Source organism: Sceloporus occidentalis, unplaced genomic scaffold (assembly GCF_023333645.1).
Source record: "Sceloporus occidentalis isolate IW3139 unplaced genomic scaffold, rSceOcc1.0.p SCAF_12, whole genome shotgun sequence".
Classification (NCBI taxonomy): domain Eukaryota; kingdom Metazoa; phylum Chordata; class Lepidosauria; order Squamata; family Phrynosomatidae; genus Sceloporus; species Sceloporus occidentalis.
The window spans coordinates 9,228,002-9,253,186 of record NW_028316992.1 but is presented as its reverse complement, the minus strand read 5'-3'; the positions used below and the strand labels follow the sequence as shown (position 1 = coordinate 9,253,186).

The window sequence follows — 25,185 nt, the reverse complement described above, 5'->3', positions numbered from 1 at the left end:
CTCTGGAGCAGGGACTGGCCTCTTTGTAGAGTGCTGATGGACACTGATGACGTAGTATGGTATAAATCCCATTGGAGGATAAGCATGTGAAGGCCCACCTAATATTTTGGGTGATGTCATTAGGTCTTGTGATGACATTTCCTGGGTAAATGTGCAGGCAGAGTTGGCATCTTGGCTTCTTGGTTTGTGGCAAGGCTTAGTACCTGTGTCCCCATCTGCATTCTTTGTGTCCTTTGCTTTTCTCTTAATATCCTGTTAGATGAGAAATAGATTGTAAAAGTACTTAGCCCGTGTATTTTAATGATACTGTGAACATCCAGACACAGCGCTTGTTTTCAGTACTAGGGAATAACTCTCAAGTGCTTAAAATAAAAACAATACAGATAGGTTTGCTTCTGAGTACAGGGAGGGCACTTCCCATTCACCACAGAGTAACCACTTAAGTAACATATATATTTTAATCTTATTGTGAACATCCAGGTGCAACACTTGTTTCCAATACTATGGTTCCACTCTCAAATATGTGAAATAAAAGTATTAAAAATAAGTTTGCTGCTGAGTAGAAGGAGAGCACTTTCCATTCATCACAGAGTAATCACTGGTAGCCTACATACATCAGATCTTAGAGGTCAGTTCTTCAAGACAACATCACACTCAGACAGGCTTAAAGCCCAGATTGTTCTATTTCTAGGTTTGAGGCATGGAATCACTTGTGTATTCCCCCTCAATTTGGACTGCTGGATACAGTAATAAGGAAATACATGCAAAAGAAGGAAAGTCTGTCAATCAGTCTGTCATCCACCCACAGAACAGCACTTGTTTTGTATTGCTTTCCTTTTTTTCTTCCCTGTCACTTTCACCATGTTAGGCATGGAAAGCCTAACAAAACTGAGTATTGCTAGCCTTTTCTCCAAGGATATGATTAAGTGTCTTTAGTCTTCTCTTCAAAGGCTGTCAGAGCAGAAGTGTCAGGTCATTATTTCATGCTGCAGCCAAAAGGACTCCCTGGCTTTCCTCCATTAAGTGAAGAAAGGGCCTTTATTCACCAAAGGTATTAGTCTGCTATTTTTAAAAGCAAGCCTTGCCCTTAAGAGTTAAAAATAGGCTTCCAAGTAAATGTCATTGAAGAGAAACGGTAATTAGTTAAACCTCATTAGACATCACATGAGAGAGTGAAGGCTCCACCCAGGGAAGGGTTTAGGATGAGCAGCCCTGATACAGATCTATCCTTAGATCGGCACCAGACTTATGCAGCGGAGGAGGCAGTGTGCTGGGAAGAAAAGAAAACTTGCCATCAAGCAGAGTGGACTTCAGTCAAAAGACTATTTGCTTTATCAAGATGATCTGATGAATCCTGCAGAGCTTCTGTTTTGGAGCTAACGGCACTAAACAAAGGAAGTTTATAGAATGGAATTAGGAAAGGCTAAACTTCTGAGAAGTGGCCTTAATGCTTTATATCAAGCCATTCACCCTGTGCATGGGATTGCGTGGACGGATGGCAAACAAGTGGCGCTGACGGCATTGCATTATCATAACAAGGAACTGAAGTTTGGAGACCCAACTATTATTGGTCAGTTTGAACATGTCTATGGGCTATACTGGAGCCCGTACCATTCTACCAACACACCAGCGCTGCTTGCGGTTCAACATAAAAAGCATGTGAGTGTCTGGCAGCTGAGCCACAGTGTCTCAGAAAAGAATAAGCTTCTGGTTTCTCAGACCTGTGAAGTTGGAGAGCCATTCCAGTTGCTTCCTCAGGGCTGTGTGTGGCATCCAAAGAGGGACATTTTGTCTGTACTTACCAAAAGGGATGCTTCTGTTTTATATGCAGTTCGTTCAGACAACTCTCGGGTTAAAGCAGATATCAAAAGCAGTGGTCTCATCCACTGTGCCTGCTGGACTAAGGATGGCAATCGCTTGGTTGTTGCCATAAGCACTGCTCTTCATTCCTATATATGGGATGATGCCAAGAAAACATTAAATGCGTGTTCCTTTTGCCCAATATTTGATGTTGGGGGCTATATCTGTGCTATTGAAGCCACTCTGGATTTCCAGATTGCTGTGGCTACTGAGCTTCCTCTTGATAAGATATGTGGCTTAAATGCAGGTATTACATTTGAATTGCCAGTAGGCACTGAAACAGGTTCTCTAACTTCACAGTCTACGCTGGTGCTTGGAGATGAGGAATATTCTATGGATTTGAGGAGAAAGTCTATAGATTCTGACAAATCAGTAACAATTGATTCAGTAGCTTCATCCTCATCAGGCCCAGTTGATTTAACTCATGTCCTTGCAAACCATTGGAGATCAGATACCAGTCCTCTCATTACTTTGAGAAGGAAGGACTATACTTCAGGGACTGGACAAGATTCGTCACACTTGATTTTAGTGACTTTTGAAGGAAAGGTAACCACAACCAGAAAAGTCAGTGTTCCAGGTATTTTGGTTCCTGATATAATTGCCTTTGACCATAAAGGTCAAACTGTGGCAATAGCATCTAATACCTGTAACATTGTTTTGGTCTATTCTGTAACCTCATCCTGCATGCCCAACATTCAACAAATCCAGCTGGAAAAAAGTGAACGACCCAAAGGTCTAACCTTTTTGACAGATAATCTCTTACTGATTTTGATTGGCAAGCAAAAGTTCACTGATCCTGCACTTATTCCATCATCTAATTCAGACAGATATACCATCCGTCTGATGATCAAAGAATTAGCATTTGAAGAAGAATCCTCAGCAAAATCTAATACTTCCCAAAGTCTTTCATTTTGTGTTGAGTCCTCAGTCAACCTTCCTGGGAAAAGAAAATATTTTGAGAATCTTGCCTCAGAGGATCATGTTGTAGGCCGGGAACTCTTAATGCCAAGTATTATCCAGTCTCCTAGTGGAAGGAGACGCATGTTGGAAGAAGTGAAGAGTCCTAGTTATGAACAAAGTTCATCATCCAGTGTGAGTGATTTTGAGGAGAGAAGAGTCTTGGGAGAGCCATCCATTGCTCTAGAAATGTTGGATACTGAACCAGTGAATCGCTCAGTGGCCCTGTTTGGCCTTGGAACATCTACTAGGTTTTGCCATAGATCTGTTTCTCCTAAAGTGATACAGGAAACTTTAAATTCCCCTAAAAACAACACCTTGGCTAATGAAAAGGGGGCGAATCAGATATCCAGAAATCTGGAAAGATTGTGCGGAAGTTTCAATGACTTACAACTGCGACTTCTGGAAATAACAGAATTCACTAAAAATGGGAAGAGATTATCTGTAACCTACCCATCTTCTCAAGAACCACCTTTTGTTCACATCACTTGCCAGGTAACTATAAAATATTCTTCTGAGTAATCTTAGAAACTTTGTAATATAAAACAATACTTTAGTATTCAGTTTAATTTTCCCAGGGGCACCACTCTGTGCTTGATTTAAATAGAAATTACTTTTTCTGGGAAATGGTACTTATTGTGTTTGATTATTCACATAATAATAAAAAAACAGACCTGTTATTCATCTGCTATTCAGCTTAATTGCTGTTAATTAACTATATATGCAGCTGCTTTCAAACTGGAAGGCATTATTTACTATAACAGATACATGGAATTCAATATATGTGGCTTTAAAATGCTTTAATTATTTGGAGAGACAAACTGTTGGGCCAACATCTGTTAATATGAATATACATACTTCAAAAATTAATAGATATTTCAGCATATAAGTAATCCGGAAATGTAGCATATCATATTTACTCATGTAGTTCAGGAATTTTAAAAATAAAAATGCATGGATCAGGATTTATATTCCCTTACATGTACACAAATGAGATAAAATATTTCCCTATGTACTCTTTAAGACACTAATTTCTCATGTTTTGTCACTATTTTGTTTATTTGCGTACATATTTGATTGCTTACTGACATTTTAATATTTTCTAGTGCATAAGCCATAAGGCAATACTAAGGACCATAAAAAACCCTTTCCCCATGATGTTTAGCCAGCAATTTAGCTATGTTATATTAAACTAACTAGAGCATAAAAATACATTATTTCTATTTTGAATAATTCAGCAGAATTTTCACCACAAAATAAACTGATATATGTTATATAGAAAGGCATATATGTTTTCTTCTTTTGTCTGCCAAGAAACCTTTTGGTGAGATTCTGCTGGTAGCATCCTAACATATTTTCTGGTTCTTAGACAATGCAGTGTGTGTGTGAGAGAGAAAAGTATTTGTAAGACAATTAAGCAGAGGTGGATTCTGCACTCCTTGTTACTTTTTGAGTGGCGATACAGGAATTATAGAGTGCTTCTTTTACAGTGGATGTATTGATGCTAATCTTATCAGAGCCAGCCCATTCACAGAACACTTAGTCCTTTGGCCTGGGATCAATGGCTGCTGCTGCTACTACTGCTACTGGTGCTATAATAACAACTCCCTGTACTACTACATCTTGAATATCCCTTGTCTGAAATGCATGGGACCAGAAGTGTTTCAGATTTCAGATTTTTTTTCCAGATTTTGAAATATTTTCATATACATAATGATATATCTTGGAGATGGGACCCAAGTCTAAACTTGAAATTCATTTATGTTTTTATATGCATAGTTTGAAGGTAGTTTTATACAGTATATTAATAGTATTGTGCATAAAACAAAATTTATGTACATTGAACCATGAGAAAGCAAAGGAGTCCACTATCATAGCCATCTGTGAAAAAAAGTTTTGGATTTTGGAGCATCTCAGATTTTTAATAGGGGATTCTAACCTGGATCTCTTCCTGTGCATGGCTTTCACATTTCTATAACAAAGTTTAATGAGTTTTATACAGCTCCTTCCATCATTTTTCTATGTCTCTTCTCTCCCAAGCCCGCACATTTGGAAGAGTTATTTTGAAAGACTACAAGTCATAGTCACAGGCCATGTTGGATGGGAGTTGAGTATATGTTGAGTTTCCCTTGTCAAAATTACTTGGGACCAGAATTGTTTTGGATTTTGGATTTTTTTTAGATTTTGGAATATTTCTGTAAACATAATGAGATATCTTGGAGATGGGACCAAAGTTTAAACATGAAGTTAATTTACGTTTGATATACCTTATACGTACAGTTGTATCCTTCCACAATGAGGAGGTGAGGGATTTTGGCCCAGTACAGACTGGCACCTTTCGCTGGCTTGGGCCTGATTTTAGGGCTCAGGAGAGCAGAGCGTCCGCAGATTTCTGAGCCCTACCATGCGCCACGGGTGCCATCATGGCTCTCCCCCATCCACATGGGGGCCACCATGATGACATAGGTGCAGCGCAGTGTCCAAATGGCACCATGCCGTGCAGACGCCATCAGTGTGCGTAAGGGCACCAATGGCGCCCTGTGCGTGCCTAAGCGGGGGTTTTTAGGGCTCCCAGAGACCACAGCTTTTGGTTGCTGCGGCTACCATAGATGCCAACATCTGCTCATCATTTTGGCTGTATGTTCACTTCAAGATTAGAGATATTTTGCCTCTGGGTAGTAGTTGCCAAAAATCAACATAGGAGAAGGCTATGTCTTGGATACTGTGAAAGGAACACAGGGCAGGAGTAGATAGGCATCTGGCCTGATCAACTGAGAAGGGCTTATTATGTCCTCATATCTTACAGAAGAGCAGTTATTGGTGGGCCCGAACAGACAGGCCAAAATAAAGCTGCTTCGGGTCACTTTGGAGGTATGCTGTTTAAATGATGCATGCATCCTAAGAGACTAGTAGCTGCATCAAAGCTGCGCTCCAATCCTTAGGACTGGAGCATGGCTTTGGGGCAGCTTCCAGCCTCTTAGGATGCATGTATCATTTAAACAGCATGCCTCCAAAGTGACCCGAAGCAGCTTTATTTTGGCCTGTTTGTTCAGGCCCGGTGTTAACATCTGCTTATTTGGATATGAACTCTTCCTCAAAAGGAAACCTTAAGTGTGCAACATTTCACAGTTTGTGTCTTTAAAATTATCTCAGTATTGTGCAAAGACTTTTTAATGTTTTTTTAAAAAATATATTTTTGTTTGTTTGTTTTGGCCAAACCAATTAAGTGACAATGCTGCTAGTCTTGTATTCTGGTCTTCTTCAGAAAGAGAGAAAGACCTAGTTCAAGATGACATTGTCATGGCTGAATAGTTCTTGAAACCAGGTCTCAGAGATCCGTGTCCAAAACTTCATCTTCTCCAACACAAGATGAATCAGATTATACAGAACTGATTAAATTCTTGCAAATACAGTGGATTCAGTGTTGTTGAAGTAACTTGAAATGTTGCTTGGTGGACTAATGTAATGCCATTTTGTGTGCAAACTAAGACTCTTCTAACAATTTAAAAAGGAAATCGATGTTCGTATATAATATAAAGGAAAGGTGAGAGGGGGATTATGTTCAGGAGCACAACAATTACAGATGTATGTTTACCTGAGGTAACATGTAGAAGTGGTTGGGAAGAAACTGAACCATGCTTTGGACTTCAGTTAAAAGCAGCCAAAATCCTATTTCACCATGAACTCACAAGGTGAACAAGGGCTGCTGCCACACTGCAGAATTAATGCAGTTTGACACCACTGCCATGGCTTAATACTATGGAATTTTGGGATTTGTAATGTTGTGAGATATTTGGTCTTTTGTATCAGAGAGTCCTGGTGCCACAACGAACTACAGAGCCTAGCATTCCATAGGATGGACCCATAACAGTATCAAACTGAATAAATTCTGCAGTGTGGCAGCAGCCTTAGACAAGCTACTATTACTTAGCCTCACCCTCAGCCTGTAATTTGCAAACAGTGCATCCTACTTGGACAATTCACACTCTCTCAGCCTGTGAAGAAGGCAGTGGCAAAGCTTCTATGAATAAATGTTGCCAAGAAAACCCTAGGATACAGTGGTGTCATTAGGGTTGGCGTCACACACACACACACACTTCATTGATCTTCTCCCATATCACATCATGCAGAATCCTTAGTAATGTTTTTGTAGTAATGTTACTCATAAATCGTAATCCCCATATATCACTGAATATAATGGCAAACATTCTGACATTAACAACTAGGGCCCCATTGACACTACAGGAATAAACCAATGTGGACATGGTTTATTTCCATGAAGTTGACATTTACCCCGACTGCACTCAGTGCAGTTTGGGGGGGACCGAAAAGCTCACTTAAACCATTGTATTTGGCACCCGACCCCTTAGTGGTTATTTTTTGAATCTTATTGATTCGGATCGCACTGCATCATTCCCTGAAATGGAGGTGTTTGGGAGAAAATGGTCCTCTAGATAGCTTGGACCCAATTCTTATAGGGCCATGGTGGTGAACCTTTGGCATGTGTGACTTTTCTAGCACACGAATCCACCATTGAAGGCATGATGCTGGCACAGCAAGTAGGGGCAGAGGGTAGGGAACTTGGTTTGCCTCGGGAGAACTGAGCCACGACAAGGAGGGTGGTGTGTGGCCTTTCCAGAAGGCCCACACCTTGCTATGCTATGGAATTCTGGGAACTGTAGTTTAGTGAGGTGTAATGAGTCCATCCATGGAGTTTTCTTGGCAAGGTTTCTTCAGAGGAGGTTTGCCATTGCTTTCCTCTGAGGCTGAGAGAGTATGACTTGCCCAAGATCCCCAAGTGGATTTCATGGCCAAACTATGATTTGAGCCCTGGTCTCCAGAGTTGCATGCTCAAACTGCTGACTCTCTTTGTTCTTCTTATTGTGCTGTGCCTTCTGTGCTTTATTATGCTTGTTGTGTGCCTCTGAGTTGTTTCCAACTTATGGATTCAGAGCATCCTCCCTTCCAAGAAGCGGTTTCTGGTGATCCTAAGGTGAAACTATCATGGGGCAATCTTTATCGGAGGAGGATTTCCATTGCCATCTTCTGAAGCTGAGAGAGCGTGATTTGTGTGTATGGTGCCTTCAAGTTTTTTCTGACTTATGGTGAGATTAAGATGAAACTATCTTGGAGTTTTCTTGGCAGGTTTCGTCAGAGGGGGGTTTGCTATTGCTAGCCTGAGGCTGAGAGAGTGTGCCTTGAGTTTCCCCCCTGGAAATCAACCTGGCAGAAGTCCCATCCCAGAAGTCTCACTCACCCCCTCCCAGCACCAGGTAACACCCAGTGCAGGAACGCCACTGAGTTTGGGCACAGAGGGCCCATACAGACAGGCCAAAATAAACCTGCTTTGGATCACTTTGGAGGTATGCTGTTTAAATGACATATGCATCTTAAGAGGCCAGAAGTTGTGCCAAAGCTATGCTCCAGTCCTTAGGATTGGAGCATGACTTTGGCATGGCTACTGGCCTCTTAGGACGCATGCATAATTTAAATTGTGTAAATTTACAGCGCTTTATAAATAAAGGTTAATAATAATAATAATAAACAGCATTCCTCCAAAGTGACCTGAACCAGCTTTATTTTGGCCTGTCTGTATGGGCCCTCAGTCTTTAAAAGGTTCGCATCATGAGCACTTTAGGTTGATCTTGGAAACAGACTGGTAAAACTGTTGTAAGAAGGAGGTTGTGGGCTGCAGCATTTTGGACCATGTGAAATTTGTCACTTTTGAAAGGCAGCCTGGCATGGAATATTGTTTGTTTGTTTTACAGTAATCTAGATAGGTTATAATAAAACATATGTCACTGAGGCCAGACCTGACATCTCAAAAAATGGGTACAGTTGGAACACTAGCTTCAACTGTGTGGATTCATTCCTGGCTACCAATGAAACACGAACATCTAGGTTCAGGGATGATTTCAAGACTATACTTCTGTGTTATGTGGAGTAAACTGACATCAGATACTATGTTAGAACTCAAAACACGTGTTTGGATTTAGGTGGAAAGGAGACATTGAGATGGGTATCAATCATCCTGATCACACTGAATCCTAAAAATCCAGAAACTTCCCAGTAATTCCATGTGTATATTGAATAGCTTAGGGGAATTCAGACCAATGACCATGGGATTACACAGGAGTGTCCTAGCCAGTACCACTTTCTAGATTCACTTTTCAAGCATGGACAGGAGCAACTGTAAGACAATGTCTTGAAGACCAGTCCTAAAGAAATATCTCGTAGGAATACCATGGTTGTGTCATGAAAAGCCACTAAGAGGTCCTGCAGAAGTAACAGGAAATATCTTTCCACTATCTGTATATCATTCCTCCAATATGACCAAAGTTGTCTCTGTATCATAACCAAGCCTGAAGCCAAACTAAAATTGATCTAGATAAGCATTCCCATCTAGGAACTCTTGAAACTGAGACACCACCACAACTCCCAATACCTTGCCCAAAAACTGACAATGGGGACTATATAATATGACCACTATTCTGCATCTTTTAGGCACAGTGAAATCCAACTCTGCTTCAAAGATGCTTCCATCACTTCCTTTACTCATTTGACTAGTCTCCCCTGTCACTTTTATGAACCAGGACGGTCAAGGATCCAGCACACATGTGGTACTTCTTGCCTTTCCAAGGATTGCATACACATCCTTAGGCAATACAAATTGAAAAGTATAATTTCTCCCTGGATAACCAGGGACCAGTTCACTGAGCCTCTCTCAACTATAGTGTTCAAGTCCATTTTGTATGCCATGCAAGATCTGGCCAATTTTATTAGCCATGTGTCATGCAAGTTGCCGTGGGGTGGGCCTCCAGATGGTCTGTAGCCCATGTTTTGTCGGACTCCTGAATTTTTCCATCAATGGCATTCTATCTGCATCCCACTCATTCCACAATTGCCAGATTCATAGAAAACCTGCAGCATGAGAAGCATGTACTCTATCACCAAATTGTGACCATCCCCAAAATTAATATATAATCAAAACAAAACAATCAATGCAGTGTAGACAGTATTATGAGAAAAAGTACACAGGATCAAGGCAAAAAGCAAAAAGAAATACTGAGGAGATAAATACATTCAATATACTAACTAGAAGCTTTAGTTCCGTAACTATAAAATGATAATTTGTTCCCAGCATCAAAAGCAGATTAAAGTGAATAGGTAGGTAAGTTCAATAGAGCAAGATAGATGTAAGCAATAAAGTCAAGAAAGACAGAGAAAAATGCAGGGCTGAAAGAAATAGGATAGAGGGCAGAGAGAAGAATGAAATGGGGAAAAAAAGTCAGTTGACTAGCCCAAGAAGGAGGTGAACATTATAGTTCACAGGTCATCTTTAATAAACCCATAAAGCATTTTTATAATCAGGAAAACAATTTTGAACTAGATTAAAAACATAAAAGAAGTTGTGAAAACTGATGGAAGATATGGGTGATATGGTTTTCTTTTACAGTGTGATAAAACAGTCAAATTGTTTTGAAAGCCAAGATTTAGGAAGACTGTTAAGAAGAGGAAATGCAGTAGTCAAAACAGGAGGCGATTAATGCATGGATAAGTTAAAGCTCCAAAAGGACAGGGCAAAGATAGGATATATAGTGATGCTGCTCTGACAAGACTCAATAGAAAGGAACAATTATGAATGTTTTTAAACATGGTGTTAGCTGCCTTGAACCCCACTATTGGGAGAAAGGAGGGATATAAATGGATGATGATGATGATGATGATGATGATGATGATGATGATACAGAAAACAGCAGCGGATTTAGAAATATATATTATACAGAATATTTCTTACCCATAGGTTTTCCAGAAAGGCAGGTGCTGCACCTGTACTATATAGGAAGGCAATATCTGTGAGTATTCCTTGCCTCTGAATACCCTAAGAAATTCACAAGGTCAATTGAAAAAAGTGACTTGAAGGCACATATATGCACACACAAACACACATACACACACAGTGGTAGAGGTTTGATGTGGAATTCTGTGAGGTCCTCCACAACATCTACATGACACCCTTGGTTTTCCATATTCACATGTCTTCTCCCATGGTCTTTTCATCTAGGAAAAAAATCCAAAAATAAAATGCAGCTTTAGATGTTTTAGTGCCTTCCTGTTTGTTTCTGTACCCTGATGTCTTTCACCATAAGAGTGAGGAGTGCTTGTGTGAAACACTGTGATGGTGTCTCCTTCCTCTCATGAAGGTTGCTTTTCATCTGCCAGTTATGTGCCAGTTATGTGCCAGTTACCATTTCTTTTTATAGTGGTCAGAGCTGTCAAAGAATCATCACTAGGTAAATATAATTTTTTAAATAAACAACATACATTTTAAGGCCTTGGAATACAGAGAATTGGATAAACTAAATGTCAGGATGGAAGAGTGGCATTATAGCATATCACCACCACTTTGCCATTCCACCCACCTTTCTCTCCTCTCTCTCTTTCTCTCTCTCTCTCTCTCTCTCTCACACACACACACACAGAGAAGGCATTGCAGGTGACTCTGTACATGAATGTCCTACATTTGTGCCAGATTTCACATCAATAGGTATGAGATTTCAATTGCGAATAGTCCCTATGTGACCTCTAGGGATCCATACAAATTTCTGGGGAACTATGACCCCTAATGGACCTTCCCTGAAAATGGGAGAGGAGGACTTTCAGTTTTCCTTTTGAACCAAGTGAAGACACACGGTGCCATGGTTAGCCAACCAAGCAATTTCTCCAAACTAGTTGGGAGATTATAAGTACAGCTCGCCTGCCTGCATCATACGCGGGCACACCACACGCAGATTTCAACTTATGCTGAAAGCCGCGCACCAGTAGTTGCAATGGCATGTGCACCCATGGCGTGCAAGCTGCACTGTGCTGCATGCACGAGCCCCATTATTTTCGATGGGGCTCAAGCATTCACAGTATTTTCCTTATGCGGGAGGGTCCAGAACGGATCCCCCACATAAGGGAAGGGCCCACTGTTCTTCTGGTTTGGTGTGTGCAGCAGTTATGTCACTAAGGGGTTGTGGAGGATGCAGAGTACACCAGATGACACTTCAGAAGGGGGTGTCACCCAGTGCACTGGTGAGAAAGGGTGCCTTCCATGTCTGGTGCCTCTGCTGGCTGGGTAGGAACATGAGTGCTTCCCTTTCCTGCCCACCCAGCAGCTCTGCCGGACCTGGAAAAGGCTGTTGAAGAGAGAGGGGGTATTAAAAATAATGTGCACCGGGTGTTGAATATACAGTCAACCCTTGATATCAACAGATTCAACCATCCATGGCTTGAAAATATTAAAAAGAAATATAATTTCCAAAAAGCAAACTTTGATTTTGCCATTTTATATAAGGGACACCATTTTACTATGCCATTGTATTCAATGGGACTTGAGCATCCATAGATTTTGGAACCCATGGGAGGGTCCTGGAACCAAACCCCAGTGGATACCAATAGCTCACTGTACTAGGTGTCACAGTGGTACAGGAATGAAGAATTGCCCCATAACCTGTTTCAAGCATGGATGCTAGCATGCTCCTGCATGCCCTCCCATGGAAAATAGCCATTAACCTCTATATTAGATCTCATTTGGTTATGGGTGTTACTACACAGCATGGTATACAAGTTTGATCTCTGTCACTTTCTTCAGGCATTCTGGCTTGAAGGCCTTTCTTACTAATTCAATGATGCCCATAAAAGTTCTTCTGTGGTTAATAACCTGATTAATAATTCAAGCATGTTGTCTCTTCAGGGGGTGTTAGCATTCATTTGGTAAATATCTTTTGTTACTATGATTTATGGATATGACTTAATAGTTTGCATTTGGAAACAGGGGAGAGATACAGAGAGGGAGCATCTTGTCATTGAAACCAAAAAGATATAAAGGAGCAGGAGAGGTCATTTTTTGAAATGGACAGATCTGGCTTAGAATGGTCAGAATTGTCTGAAGATTTGAGGGTGGTGTGTTACCTTGAAAAGAGGTTTTCCTTAATCTGAAGTAATACAGAGATGTTTCTTTACAGAAAATGGAGGGATAATATATGTAGTCAATACAGGATCCCCTCAAGACAGTACAGGATAAAATAGAAGTCAGCTACATCATAGTCATTGTAACCTCTTTCTCTTGTTTTTCAAAATGTTATGTCAAAATAGAAATATGCTAAGAACAAAAATAAATTGGAGTCCAGTTGGTGTAATAACGACTAGAGTCCAGTTGGTGTAATAATACAAAAAACAAGAGAAGACCGTGGCACTGCCTGAATTAAAATAAGGCAGGCAGGCCATTGCAAGAACATCCCATGTAACCATGTGGCTAAAGGAAAATGGTGTGAGGTGGTTTTGATAGAAGTATGTTATTTGCAAAATATGTAATGAGCTATCATTCAATTTCAGAGGTTTGCCGTTCATTTTTCATCTTCTAAAAATGTTTAAAAGTGACACCCCTATAAATAAAGAATTATTACAGGGAGGGGGGGCAGCATAGCTGAAATAGGACCATATTTACAAGTGAAGCTGGGTGGTGATCAAGAGAAGCAGTGCCCCCCAAAGCCTTTATTTATTTATGTATGTATTTATTTAATACATATATTAAAGATAGCTGGGAGATAAAATCCCCTCGAATGCCCCAGAAAGCATTCTTATTCCTCCAAAAGAAACAGAAAATACTAATGAGAAAGTAACAAGAGGAACTATAACTATATTATCAATTGTTACTTTAGCTGCAAAAGGAACATTATGCCCTGCAATGTAGTCAGCAATGGCCTGCTTGTAACAATACATTACTTCCAAGCTCTGATTCTATCAACTGTGATAGCATTATATTTTACAAAAGGAGCAGCATGATTACAATGAATATGAGATGTGAGATAAGCTAATAAAAGATGCAGTCCATATTTACAAGGGAGTCAGCTGAACACAATGCAACTAACCTCTGAGTAAACATATACAGGATTGCATTGTAAATGTTAGCTCCTCGCTTTCTCATTTCTAACTGGCACAATGAATAATTCCTAGGACAATTTAAGTGTACTGACATGTCTTTATATTTAAAGAGAGTCGGGGTGATATGGGTAGGGCAGGGTTGCCATAATTGTCCACTTTTACCAGGGACAAAATGTGGAACAAATTCAAGACCAAACTGTAGGACAACTGCAGGACAAAACTCAGCCCAAAATGTAGGACATTGAAGAAAAATGGTGGACCTTAAATGTCCTACATTTTGAGCTGAGTTTTGTCCTGCAGTTGCCCTACAGTTTGGTCTTGAATTTGTCCTACATTTTGTCCCTGGTAAAAGTGGACAATTATGGCAGCCCTAGGGTAGGGTAAAGTGGGAAAGGGCAAGTTTCCAAACAACAATACAAAGACAGTAAAAATGATGGTGAAATGGATAGACTAATTCAAAACAAAAATAAATATTACTAGTTTATTTCAAAGTAAATATTGTTTGCTTGTTGGAAAAGAAAATATTCAGAAATTGTACACTTACAGAACCATCCTATAGACACTTTGTTGTTGGTGGTGGTGGTGGTGGTGTTGTGCGCCTTCAAGTAGTTTTCAACTTAGGGCAGCCCTATAGCAAATCTATCTTTTTTCCTTTTTTTTTTTTTTTTGTTTGTTTGTTTCTGCAAGATTTTGTTCAGAAGGGGTTTGCTCTTGCCTTGTTCTAAGGCTGAGAGAGTGTGACTTACCCAAGGTCACCCAGTAGGTTTTCCATGGTCAAGCAGGAATTCAAGCCCTGGGGCCTAGTCCAACACTCAAACCACTACAACACTCTGGCTCAGAGTAAGCATAGAATATAAGTTCTATGTTCAACCAAGCTTACTCCTGTGTAAGTTATTCTAGGATTGCAGCCTCAGAAATAGTTCGTGGGTTAATTTTGGTAATATTGTGATATCATGTCCTTTCCTTGGCCATTCTTTAGATTGGTGATTTCTTGCTCTTTCAGTCATTTATTAACTCCATTCTGCTGGCCGCAATGGTCAGTTATCTGCCATCTCCCTCAGAACCAGCTAGAGTCATCTTAATAAGAAGGGAGATCAATACCTTTCTTTGTCCATAATTGCTTTTGCTGGGTATAACAAGAGTATTGGTTCTAAAATAGATGGCAGATCTTATATTGACTGTGATTGTGTCACAATAATCAATCCATGGATGAATGGTTAAGCAAGTGATGTGTGGCATAGAATTAAGGGACGGAAGCATTAAAAAAGTGTTTTTCCTTTTTTGTAGAGAACTGTTAGCTATTTATTTTGTTCTGTAGATATAATACAAATCACATTGATATTTTATTTTTATTTTTATTTTTGAAATTTAAAATGTATTGGTATGAAAGTCAAAGGGGTTTCCTGGTGATATGAGGTTCACACATGCTTTGCTACCTTGAGGTTTCAGTCTAAGATGCTCTCTGATCCAATTACCAAATCCTTTTTTATTGAGGATTTCTTACAATTGCTTTGCTTAAGGAATCTTTAAAAAATATGTTAAAGCTACGTATTAACAGTCTATAAAAATATTAGACTATTTACTGATTTCTATCCCTGCCTCCAGTTCACAAACACATTCTCAACACCTAACTCAAAAATTGTTTCTCTGTATTTAGTGAGGCTTGCTCTCAGGAAGATATCTAATCTTTTATGGTACAAAGACAGCAGCTTTATGAACATTTATATTCATTATTCTTTTTCTGTGAGCTACATGATATAGTTCAAAGTCCAGTAGATTGTCAGATACTCAATATCTCATGTGAAAATGCCACTGCATAATGCCCTGGGTTATTCCTCCTCTGTGAAATGCTCACCCTCTGCCTTTAGAAAAATGAGCATTTGTGCTCAGCTAATGGTTATTACCTGTCACATTCTCTCAGCAAAAGAAGGACTGTCAGCTTTTCATAATAGTGTTCACCTCCCATTTCATCTCTGTGTTGATTCACTCAGGGCATATATTGTGTGCTTACAGCTTCAGCCTATGCCATTAGGAAATGATTAGAATTTTGTTTGTTCATAGAAGCAAGACATTATCCTTGCTTTCAAACATTAGTTGAGGCGGTAAACCTCAACCTGCCAGGGTCTGCCAGGGTTTATATACCACAAAGATCCTATCTGATCTTGGAAGCTAAGCAGGGTCAGCTCTGGTTTGTACATTGATGGGAGACTGCCAAAGGATACCAGGGGCTGTAGGTTGTATAGCAGGGGAAGGAACTGGCAAAACCACCTCTAAGTAGTCCTGGCCTAAGAAAACCCTGTGAAATTCATATTGCCAGATTGACAGGCACTTATATATACACACCTCAGTCTGTAGATAAGGGTCATACGATGGAATGGTTTAGCAGGGTGGGGGGATTTCTACATATAGGCAACAAGCACATAAAGGCATAGGAGAGACTTTTGGACATTTAATTTCTATTATCAGGACATTACAATGGAGCATTAAAACACAGGATCCCCCCCTCCCACTTCATCTTATGTGGTATATACCAGGCAGAGATTCATTATTTTTTTCTGTTGTTAAGAACTGAACCATTGTGATGATGCATACAGCAGAAACCTCAAATTGTTGCTTTAGACTGAAAGAAAAGTTAACTGTGATGAAGATGCCGAGAAGGATTTTCATGCTGTATAGCGCACTGATGCAGCAAAACTGCCTGAGAGAGCAAGTCAGGATGAGCAGAAACCAGCATCAGAGCACTAAAGGAGATTAGGAGACATTAATTTGTGCTGAAGGTTAATTAAGATGTGGAGCAGACTACTAAAAACAGAAACAGACAATGCAGCTGTGCGTCTCTTGGTAGAAAAACTATAGCTACAAAAAGTGTCAAATGTCAAAGAATGAAAATTACGTATAAAAAAAAAGATCCAGATTGTTTTTATGGCTCTTTTTTGTTGTTAAATTGTTGTGACATTGTACTTTGCTTCTCATTTAACATGAGGAAGATTAAATAGGATGCTAACATGATTTAAAGATGGTGCTGAACTGAGAAGTCTTCCAAATACTTGAGGTATAAGATGCGGCTTGAACTATATAGAAGTAAGGAAATTAGCTTCAAACAGTTTGAGTTTCAGCTTGTTTAATGACAATAATAAACTCCTAGACAGTTCAACGGGGACTTGCCATCTTGTATTTAGGACAGCAGCGAAAATGATGAAACAAACCTTGAAAGGCAGGGAATGTAAACTGTGAGCTGAAGTCAACTCAAAGGCAGCTAACAACAATCAACTTATGTCCAGCTCTGATTCCTTTGGAATAAAGAGAGAAAATAAACCCAGCATCTTAAAGAAAGAATGGAGATGAACTCTTCTTGGGTAGTCTATGTCCCCCTTTTCTTTCTTCAGGGATGTAAGGTATGTGTTTGTTTCAGCTGGTCAGCCTTCTCCACTATCCGTTTCCCAGGCTGCTTCCTTTTTATCTTCTTTCTTTGCTCCCCTTCTTTATGGCGGTATCCAGACCAGCGCAAAGCGCCAGCCTGGATACGTACAAGGGTTGCCTCGGGGCATCCTTTCCAGATGCCCTGCAACCCTAGTACGTTGTAATGGCCGCGCCATTTCTACATGGGCACCGCCATTATGACGTCACGGCCATGCCGCAGCCAAACGGCATGGCGCGGATGTGATGTCCTGGTGCCGCTGGAGGGCGCTTGTGCCTTTTCAGCGGCGCCAGAAGGAACTCCATTTCGGAGCTCCTTCGGCCACACGTATCACTGGCGCGGCCTTTAAACCAGAGATACAAAGAGAAAGGGGCCGAGTGGCCCCTTTCTCCCTTTCCCCACCACTGTCAGGGTGTCCTTGGGGCATGAAGCCCCAAGGACACCCCTTTCCAGGCCACGGGGAAACGCCATTTTGCCACTTCCCTGAAGCCAGGAAAAGCAACGCATTGGGGCCTCTGGGGCTGTCGCTGTGGCAGCTGAGGCCCCGATCCATCCAGGAAAGGGGCGGTCTGTGTCCCGCCTAAATTACTAACTCTACTATTGCCCTGTTAGTCACAATGCCTACCTCCCTTTTTTCTCTCTGTCCAATTACTAGAGCACATTCTTAAAAACCCATTTTCATTGATAGAGGTGACTGCTGCTGCCTTAATCTCACGGAAATCTAAACTCAGCCAGTCTTGCTGTAATGATTCCCAGGACAGAGGTGGAGTTTCTTGGTAGAACATCACAGCCTTCCCTCAAACAGTACATGGCCTTCAGCTCAGACTTTGATGACGTTTTCAGACAGGCAAAGTAAATCAATAATGGTGCAGAAAGAAGGATGTGAGCACAGGGCAATATGGAATATTATATGCAGGAGAAAAGAATTGCTGAAGAGCAGGCAACTGAACTTTTAGAATTGTTATTGTGTGCTTTCAAGTCGTTTCCCACTTACAGTGGGTGAACCTATCATAAGGTTTTCTTGGCAATATTTGTTCAGAGGAGTTTTGCCACTATCGTGCCCTGAAACTGACTTGCCCAAGGCAGTAGGTTTCATGGTTGAGCGGAGAATTGAACCCTGGTCTCCAGAGTCTCAGCCCAACACTCAGACCGCTACACTGTGCTGGCTGTCTTAGATTTATTATGTGACCCCCAAATGGCTTGTTTCTACCATCGGACACATTTAGCAAAATATTGTGAAGGCACACTGTTCCCCAGCAGCCTATTTCAGTTGCTTAACTTTTAGGCAGCTAATCAGATTTTGAATAGAAGCTCCTCAAAGGCTGTTTCAGGTGATCATGAGCATATGCGTTCTTGGCCACCACCATGCTTTCCATTTATATTAAATACATGGTAGGAGGAATAGAAAGCTTGAAATACAGGACAAACTGTCCTCTTCCAACTTATAGGAATCACCAGACACAGTAAAAAGAGGGCTGTTCACTAGTGTGAAGGATGAATGCCCTCCTCAAAACTGCTTAAGCCATAGATGTTATTAAAACACTAAGTAAAGTAAGTGTCAGGCTAGGATTTCTTGTGGGAATCATTTTAGATAGTGTGCACTCTATACATGTTGGAGAAATATACAAAGGCATCAATGACTACAACACAGCTCCCTGCTTTTCAAGAGTATCCTGTTTTCTCTTTACATTTCTTTGTTTTTTTACTCTCTCTAACTTTCATTCTCCAAAGCTACAGTTCCAAGCATACCGCTCGGATTCCCAGTGATTGGGCAGTATATAAATGAATCCTATTATTATTATTATTATTATTATTATTATTATTATTATTATTATTACATACCACAGATCCATTGGATTACATGCTGGTTATTGTAGAATAATCATGCTTTGCAACCAAATTGTGGCTGTTACATGTCATCAAGCTTTGCCCTATGGTGACCTTATGAATCAGGGATGAAACAGACAGGCCAAATAAAGTGGGTTCAAACCACTTTGAAGGTGAGGCCTTTAGATGACGCACACCTCCAAACCAGGCAGAAACCGGATTGAAGCCTCACCATGGGGCTAAAAACTGGAACAAAAAGAACACAGGACATTCTGACTTAATCTGGAAAATTCATACCTTCAACCCTGCACACAAACACCTCAAGCAGTTCTGAAGGAGCGATACATCCTAACCTTAACCCTAAAGCTGTGTATGAATGCATGGTACAGGTGCACATTTAAAAAGGATGGAGCAGGCATAACCAAGTAGTTGGAAAGCAATGCAAAAAAGTGAAACTGTGACACCTTCAATAGATATAACTACAATATACACAAAGCAGACAGTCCAAGAGCGGAATGGAATGAAGGAGGTGTGTATGTGGGGAGTCCCCATGATTGTGCTTTGCCAGTGTTTTAATGGTCACGCCGATGCTTTGATGCCCTGTACCAGTGGAGGATCGTAGGTGCGACTGTGTAGCCGGTCAGAGGGGTGGCCATCCAATGGGATGACACCTAGACAGCAGGCAGTCACCAGTGGTGTGTTTGTGTGATGATGCACATGGATAGAAGGGAGGTGGGAAAAAAAAGTACACAGCTGTGTGGTCAGGCCATGTGCATTCAGGCCAACTTGGGTGTGGCTGGTGCAGACAGTGGGGGTTTGACCCACTTCCGGAAAATGCAGGTTCCAGCCATTTTTTGCTACCTGTCTGTTCCACCCTCCAGAGAGGTCCAAGAGCCCAGGTCAGCCCTGTTCAGCCCTTGCCAACTGAGAGCTATGGTTTTCTTGGATGAATCAATTCATCAGTAATGCAGTCCTTTTCTAACTGCCTCTCATTTTTCTCAATATCATTGTCTTTTCTTTCCCAGTGAGTCATGTTGTTTCTAAAGTACGATAGGCTGTTTAGTGATTTTGGGTTTTAGGGAGAATTCCAGCTCAATTCATTCTTAACCCCATTTATTTGTTGTTGTTTTGGCTGTTCATTGTATTTGTAGAACTCTTATCCAGCAATATATTTTAAATGAGTTGATTAATTCATTATCCAGCCTTCACATCCATACATAGAGACTGGAAATATGGCACAGCAAATTCTTACTTTGATATTTAATGACATCTCTTTACACTTAAGGGTTTTATAAAGTTCTTTCATGGCTTCCTTTCCAAGTCTTAGCCTTCTTCTGATTTCTTGACTAGTGTCCATTTTGATTAATGACTGAGCAGATGTGTAGAAATTTTAAAGGCTTTTTTGATGTATTCATCATCTACTTTTTATGTGAATAATCGGTGGTCTTTATTTTTGTTTTCTTAGCATTTAACTGTAACTGTACTTTTGCACTTTCTGCTTAACTTTCACCAGTACTTATTTCAAGTCTGCCATTTTCTGCTAGTAATATGATGTCACTGCGTACCTTAAATTGTTCATGGTCTTTCCCTGAATTTTCATACTACTTTCCTCTGAATCTAATCCCACTTTCTGTGTATGTTTGATATATCAGTTAAACTGACAGGGTAATGAAAAGCAGCCTTGTCTGACCCCTTCACCAACTGGACACCATTCCATCCAAAATATTGATTGCTATTAGCCATGAGCCATTTCAAAGAAAACCATTCTGTTTCTCCATATTTTGTCCTGACAGTGGACTCTTGCCAGAAAAAGGATGTAACAGTAGTTGCATAGCAATTGGAGAATATTGTCCTGAAACACATTGTTCAGGGATTGGAAGAGTGCCATTCCTAGTAACAAGACATTAGTTTTCCTGCATACTGTGTGAAGCTCCAAGGATTTTCTGAGCAAAGTAAGGCTAAGTTGTATATGTGTATAGGGAAAGGTCCAATTCTCTTACTCCTTATTTACAAGTCAGCAATCAAAGCTGCTGCACCCTTCTTTTCTGATTTTCTTGAACAGTTCATTTTCCAGTGATGCCTATGTTCCTGGCACTTATACTGGCACATTTGGTAAATAATACCTTGCAACATCCAACTTTCAAGCGAAAACTGGGTTGTTGTTTTTTTAAAGACACTGAACTTGCAGTGTGTTGCATTAGTGATGGTAATGCTACCTTGCACTACAGGTTTACTCAATATTTTCAGGGATCTGCCATTTTTTTTTTTTTATTTTTTTTTTGAGTCAATGGGGACACTGGAAAATTTGAAAAAATGTGAGCACAACCAAAAATTGACTATCACAAAGGCTTAAATTCTTAAATTCTTCAGTCACAAACACAGTGCCACGTACAATGTTTGGATCCACTCTGGCCAGTGTGCTTTGTACATAATGTACATGTGTTCAAAAGGTAGGTTTGTAAAGTCGTGAATATATAAGTATAGGCAGGAGACCTTTTCAGAGAGCAGCATCGGATTCTGTAGAACTGCTGCTTTACTTGTGTCTACTATTCTGCCTCCTGCTACTTGGACTCTCCTGCACCACTAATACTTTATATGTATTTTCTCATTGTCACTTGAATCAGAATTCTAAGATGACATAGGCTACATATTCACTGCAGAATCAATACAATTTGCTACCACTTTAACTGTCATGGCTCAATGCCATGGAATTCTGGGGTTTGTGTTTTTATGAGATATTTAGCCTTCTCTCTGAGAGAGCTTTGGTGCTACAAAAATCTACAAATCCCAGGATTCCATAGGATGGAGCCATGACAGTTAAAGTGGTGTGAAACGTTAATTCTGCAGTGTGGCAGCACTCTTGGACGCCAGTACTCAGACTACAGTTCTATGCCCACTTACCTAGGAATACTCCTCGTGAAACTCAAAGGAATTTCCTTCTGAGTAGGGACATACTGACATACTGTCAGAGACTCACAGTTTCCTTTCCTTTTAGCAACCAATCTTGCCTGCTGTGGGCCGCTTGATAACAAGAAAATAAAGTGGTTTATGCCCCTTATCCCACAAAAACATTTTTGTGCATTTAAAAACAGAGGGAGAAGAATCAATGAAAAACTGGTAGTGATTGATCTGTACAGATAGTTACTAATGTAGAAGAGTGGCCACCACTATTCTAAGAAGCATTTTCCTGTTTCTTTATGTTCCCAAAGAAGCATTTTTCGAATGGAGCTATAGCTGAAGAGACCAAAACTGTCCTCCTGTGTGACGGCAAGGTTCATCTGAGTTTAGTCCAGCAGCTGTTTGATCTGCCTATTGTTGAAATGAAATATGGTAAGTTCCCTTTATTACTTTATTACTTTATTACTTTCTTAAATGCAAGATTTATTTTACTAAGCAGGGTCTTTTTGGAATTATCAGCTATAGTATGAAAAGTTATTTACATGTATATTTTCTAGTGTGACTTAAATTCATCTGATCTCCATCCCTTACCCCTTTGCTTTAGCTTGGTCTGACAAGCTGAGCTTGTTCTGTTAAGCTTGGTCTGAGTTCATAATTTTGCCTCATGACTAGCTGACGCCGATCAAACCCTCTTACCTATTTGACCCACAAGTACCATGGCCCTACCTACAGCTGCCCCATACCCTGTTTGTGGGTATGCTGTGATTTAGAAACGGGGTGGACAACTCTTCCAAACTCCCCCCACCCACACTTTTTGTGCCCACTATCCAGAATGTGGATATAAATTAATAAGCACCCTAGGTCAAATCAGTGGATGATCGTGTTGGCAGAGAAGTTGCTGTTATTGCTCTTAAAAATAACTGCTTATATAAAAGTCGTCAAGTCCTTTCACGTGGCACAATTATATTGCTATTATTCCACTTAGGACTTTATCACACCAGCCTGCTGTCTCGCCACAATTGTGCTGGTTTAAGAATGTAAGCATACTGGTTTGGCATCATTTCTTACCACACTTTCCCTCAGATAGTGCTTTGGCGATTCATGGTTGTGTGATCTGTTTTCTGCACTGCCAAACACTGTGTTCTGGAAAGACGTGAGTTGGGGAGGCGGACAAGCAATCACAGCTGCCAACTGCCACCTAAAGCTGGTTGCTGAGTGGGTATGCACACAGCAGCTAGCTTCATGAAGGTGTTGGTCGCAGCGATTATTATAAGGGGGAGGTGGAGAGGAGCAGAATCACAGCCGCTCACACCACTTGACTTCCTGAGAAGTGGAACTGCAGCAGAAGGGACCTATCGCATGAAAGCAGCAGTGGAATATTAGCGAGATTGAGAGCCTATTGAAGGGTTTTGCCTGTCAATGAAAAGATGTAGAAATTAATGGAATACAAGACAGCAGCAGGATGGACACAACATTGTGTGATAAGTACCAGCCAAATACACTTTTATTATCTGAAAATTCTGCTTTTCTAGCCCCCTGTGATACAGTCCTTAAACTACCATGGTTACTTCCTATGGGATCATGGCATTTGTAATTTTGTCGGAGGCCCCAGAGGAGCTCTCAGGTTGTGGATTCTAAACATGCCTCTCTGAACTTCTAGTCCCAGAATTCCACAGGATAAAACCACTGCAGTTAACATGGAATCATAGCATTATTATCGTGCAATCTGACAGGACCTTAATCTTTATCAGGCTTGCATAAAAGCAATCTGCTTCCTGCCACTTCTGATGAAATTGAAAAACTGGAGAAAACAAATAAACGATTTCCTGCTATGTTTTCTGACAATGTTATTCCTTTCTGATTCATACAAAACTATCAAGACATAGCAAGTTTTTCAAATGGTTATACTTCCAATGCTTTGGATTAGTTTAATCTATACTGAGAACAGAAGGAGCTCACCAATGTAATCTTTCAAATTCCTGTCTTTACCTGCCACCTTTGATTTACTTGTGAAAGGGGAAGCAATCAGAAAAGGTAATATCTTCCTTTCACATGGACCCCTACTTCATGTCTATATACGTATACCATTATTATTTAATACCTTCAACAGAAAGTCAACCATTTTCTGCCCCATATTTTCCTGTGATGTCTTCACCATCATTCTGCATGCGCACACACAATACACTAATGATAAATATGCCTTGGGAGATCTCGCTTCTATTTTACAGTTTACAGAATATGAAAATATGGAATATGCTAATCACTGTTGGCTAAGAAGATATGAAAAACCTCACTATCTGTAGTTTGTTCATAACTCTCAACAACTATGTAATTTATTCATCCTTACATACCGTAATTAGCATGAGTGGCCTTGCTGTAGGGCGATAACCACAATAAATCATTTTTTAAAAAGAGCTTTGCATGCTGCAAGAGCTGAAGAAAGAAGGGAAGCGTAACTAAATGGTGAAATGGAGGAAGATAACATCACCAATGCTGCTGCTTTCTACTATTTTCTAAAGGAGCTAAATAGAGGCCTCTGTCCTATATAGCCGTAGTAGCGACACACTGCTTCTTAAGAGGTTTAAAACAAAATCAGCAGCCTTACCAGCAGCAGCATCACCACTAGCAGCAGCAATAACAGGAACAATAACAGCAATCAGAATATCATTTCAAAAACTGAACCATTTGTGAGGAAGGAGTCTTCATAGGTCACTACACTATTATCATGTGGCACATCAGCCATTAAAGGTCTGATTATCGAGGGTGCATCTACACTGTAGAAATAATGCAGTTTGACACCACTTTAACTGCTGTGGCACCTTCAGAATCCTGGGATTTGTAGTTTTCTGAGGCACCAGCACTTTGGCAGAGAAAGCTAAAGGTCTTGTAAAACTACAAACCAGAGAATGTAGTTGGATGACACAGGGTGGAGCTGCATCACTTAAAGTGTTGTCAAATTTCATTATTTCTAAACTGTACATATGCCCCCAGATTTGATGCATCATCTCACATTTCTGGATTTACTTACTGGGAGAAGAACAGGATGTTCTAGAAATTCAGTAGAGTGCTCACTCTCAAGTATCCAAATTGTTTTGCATATTGGGCCTCCACACGTGGATAATGTAAGAAAAAGTACTACATATTTGTTTTATTCAGATGGTAATCCACTTATCGCTAGCAGGCCAGGGGAAACCTCCAATATTCTTCTCATCAGGTCTTGGTAATAATAATAATAATAATAATAATAATAATAATAATAATAATAATAATTTTATTTATATTTCCCGCCTCTCCCA

The 25,185-nt window shown here is 40.3% G+C and overlaps 1 protein-coding gene across 2 annotated transcripts in view; it reads left to right on the top strand.

Moving 5' to 3' along the window:
• Positions 1-1,254: 1,254 nt before the first annotated feature.
• Positions 1,255-25,185, top strand: part of LOC149305240 (WD repeat and coiled-coil-containing protein-like) — a 32,334-nt gene continuing 8,403 nt past the window's right edge. Inside the window, exons 1-2 of one of the 2 annotated variants that reach the window (XM_089477922.1) lie at positions 1,255-3,312; positions 22,204-22,321. In XM_089477922.1, the coding sequence (XP_089334048.1) occupies positions 1,408-3,312; positions 22,204-22,321 (2,023 nt within the window). In that variant the 5' untranslated portion in view covers positions 1,255-1,407. Of the gene's footprint in view, positions 3,313-22,200; positions 22,322-25,185 lie in introns of both variants that reach the window. The other variant, XM_089477921.1, reaches the window with a different exon arrangement.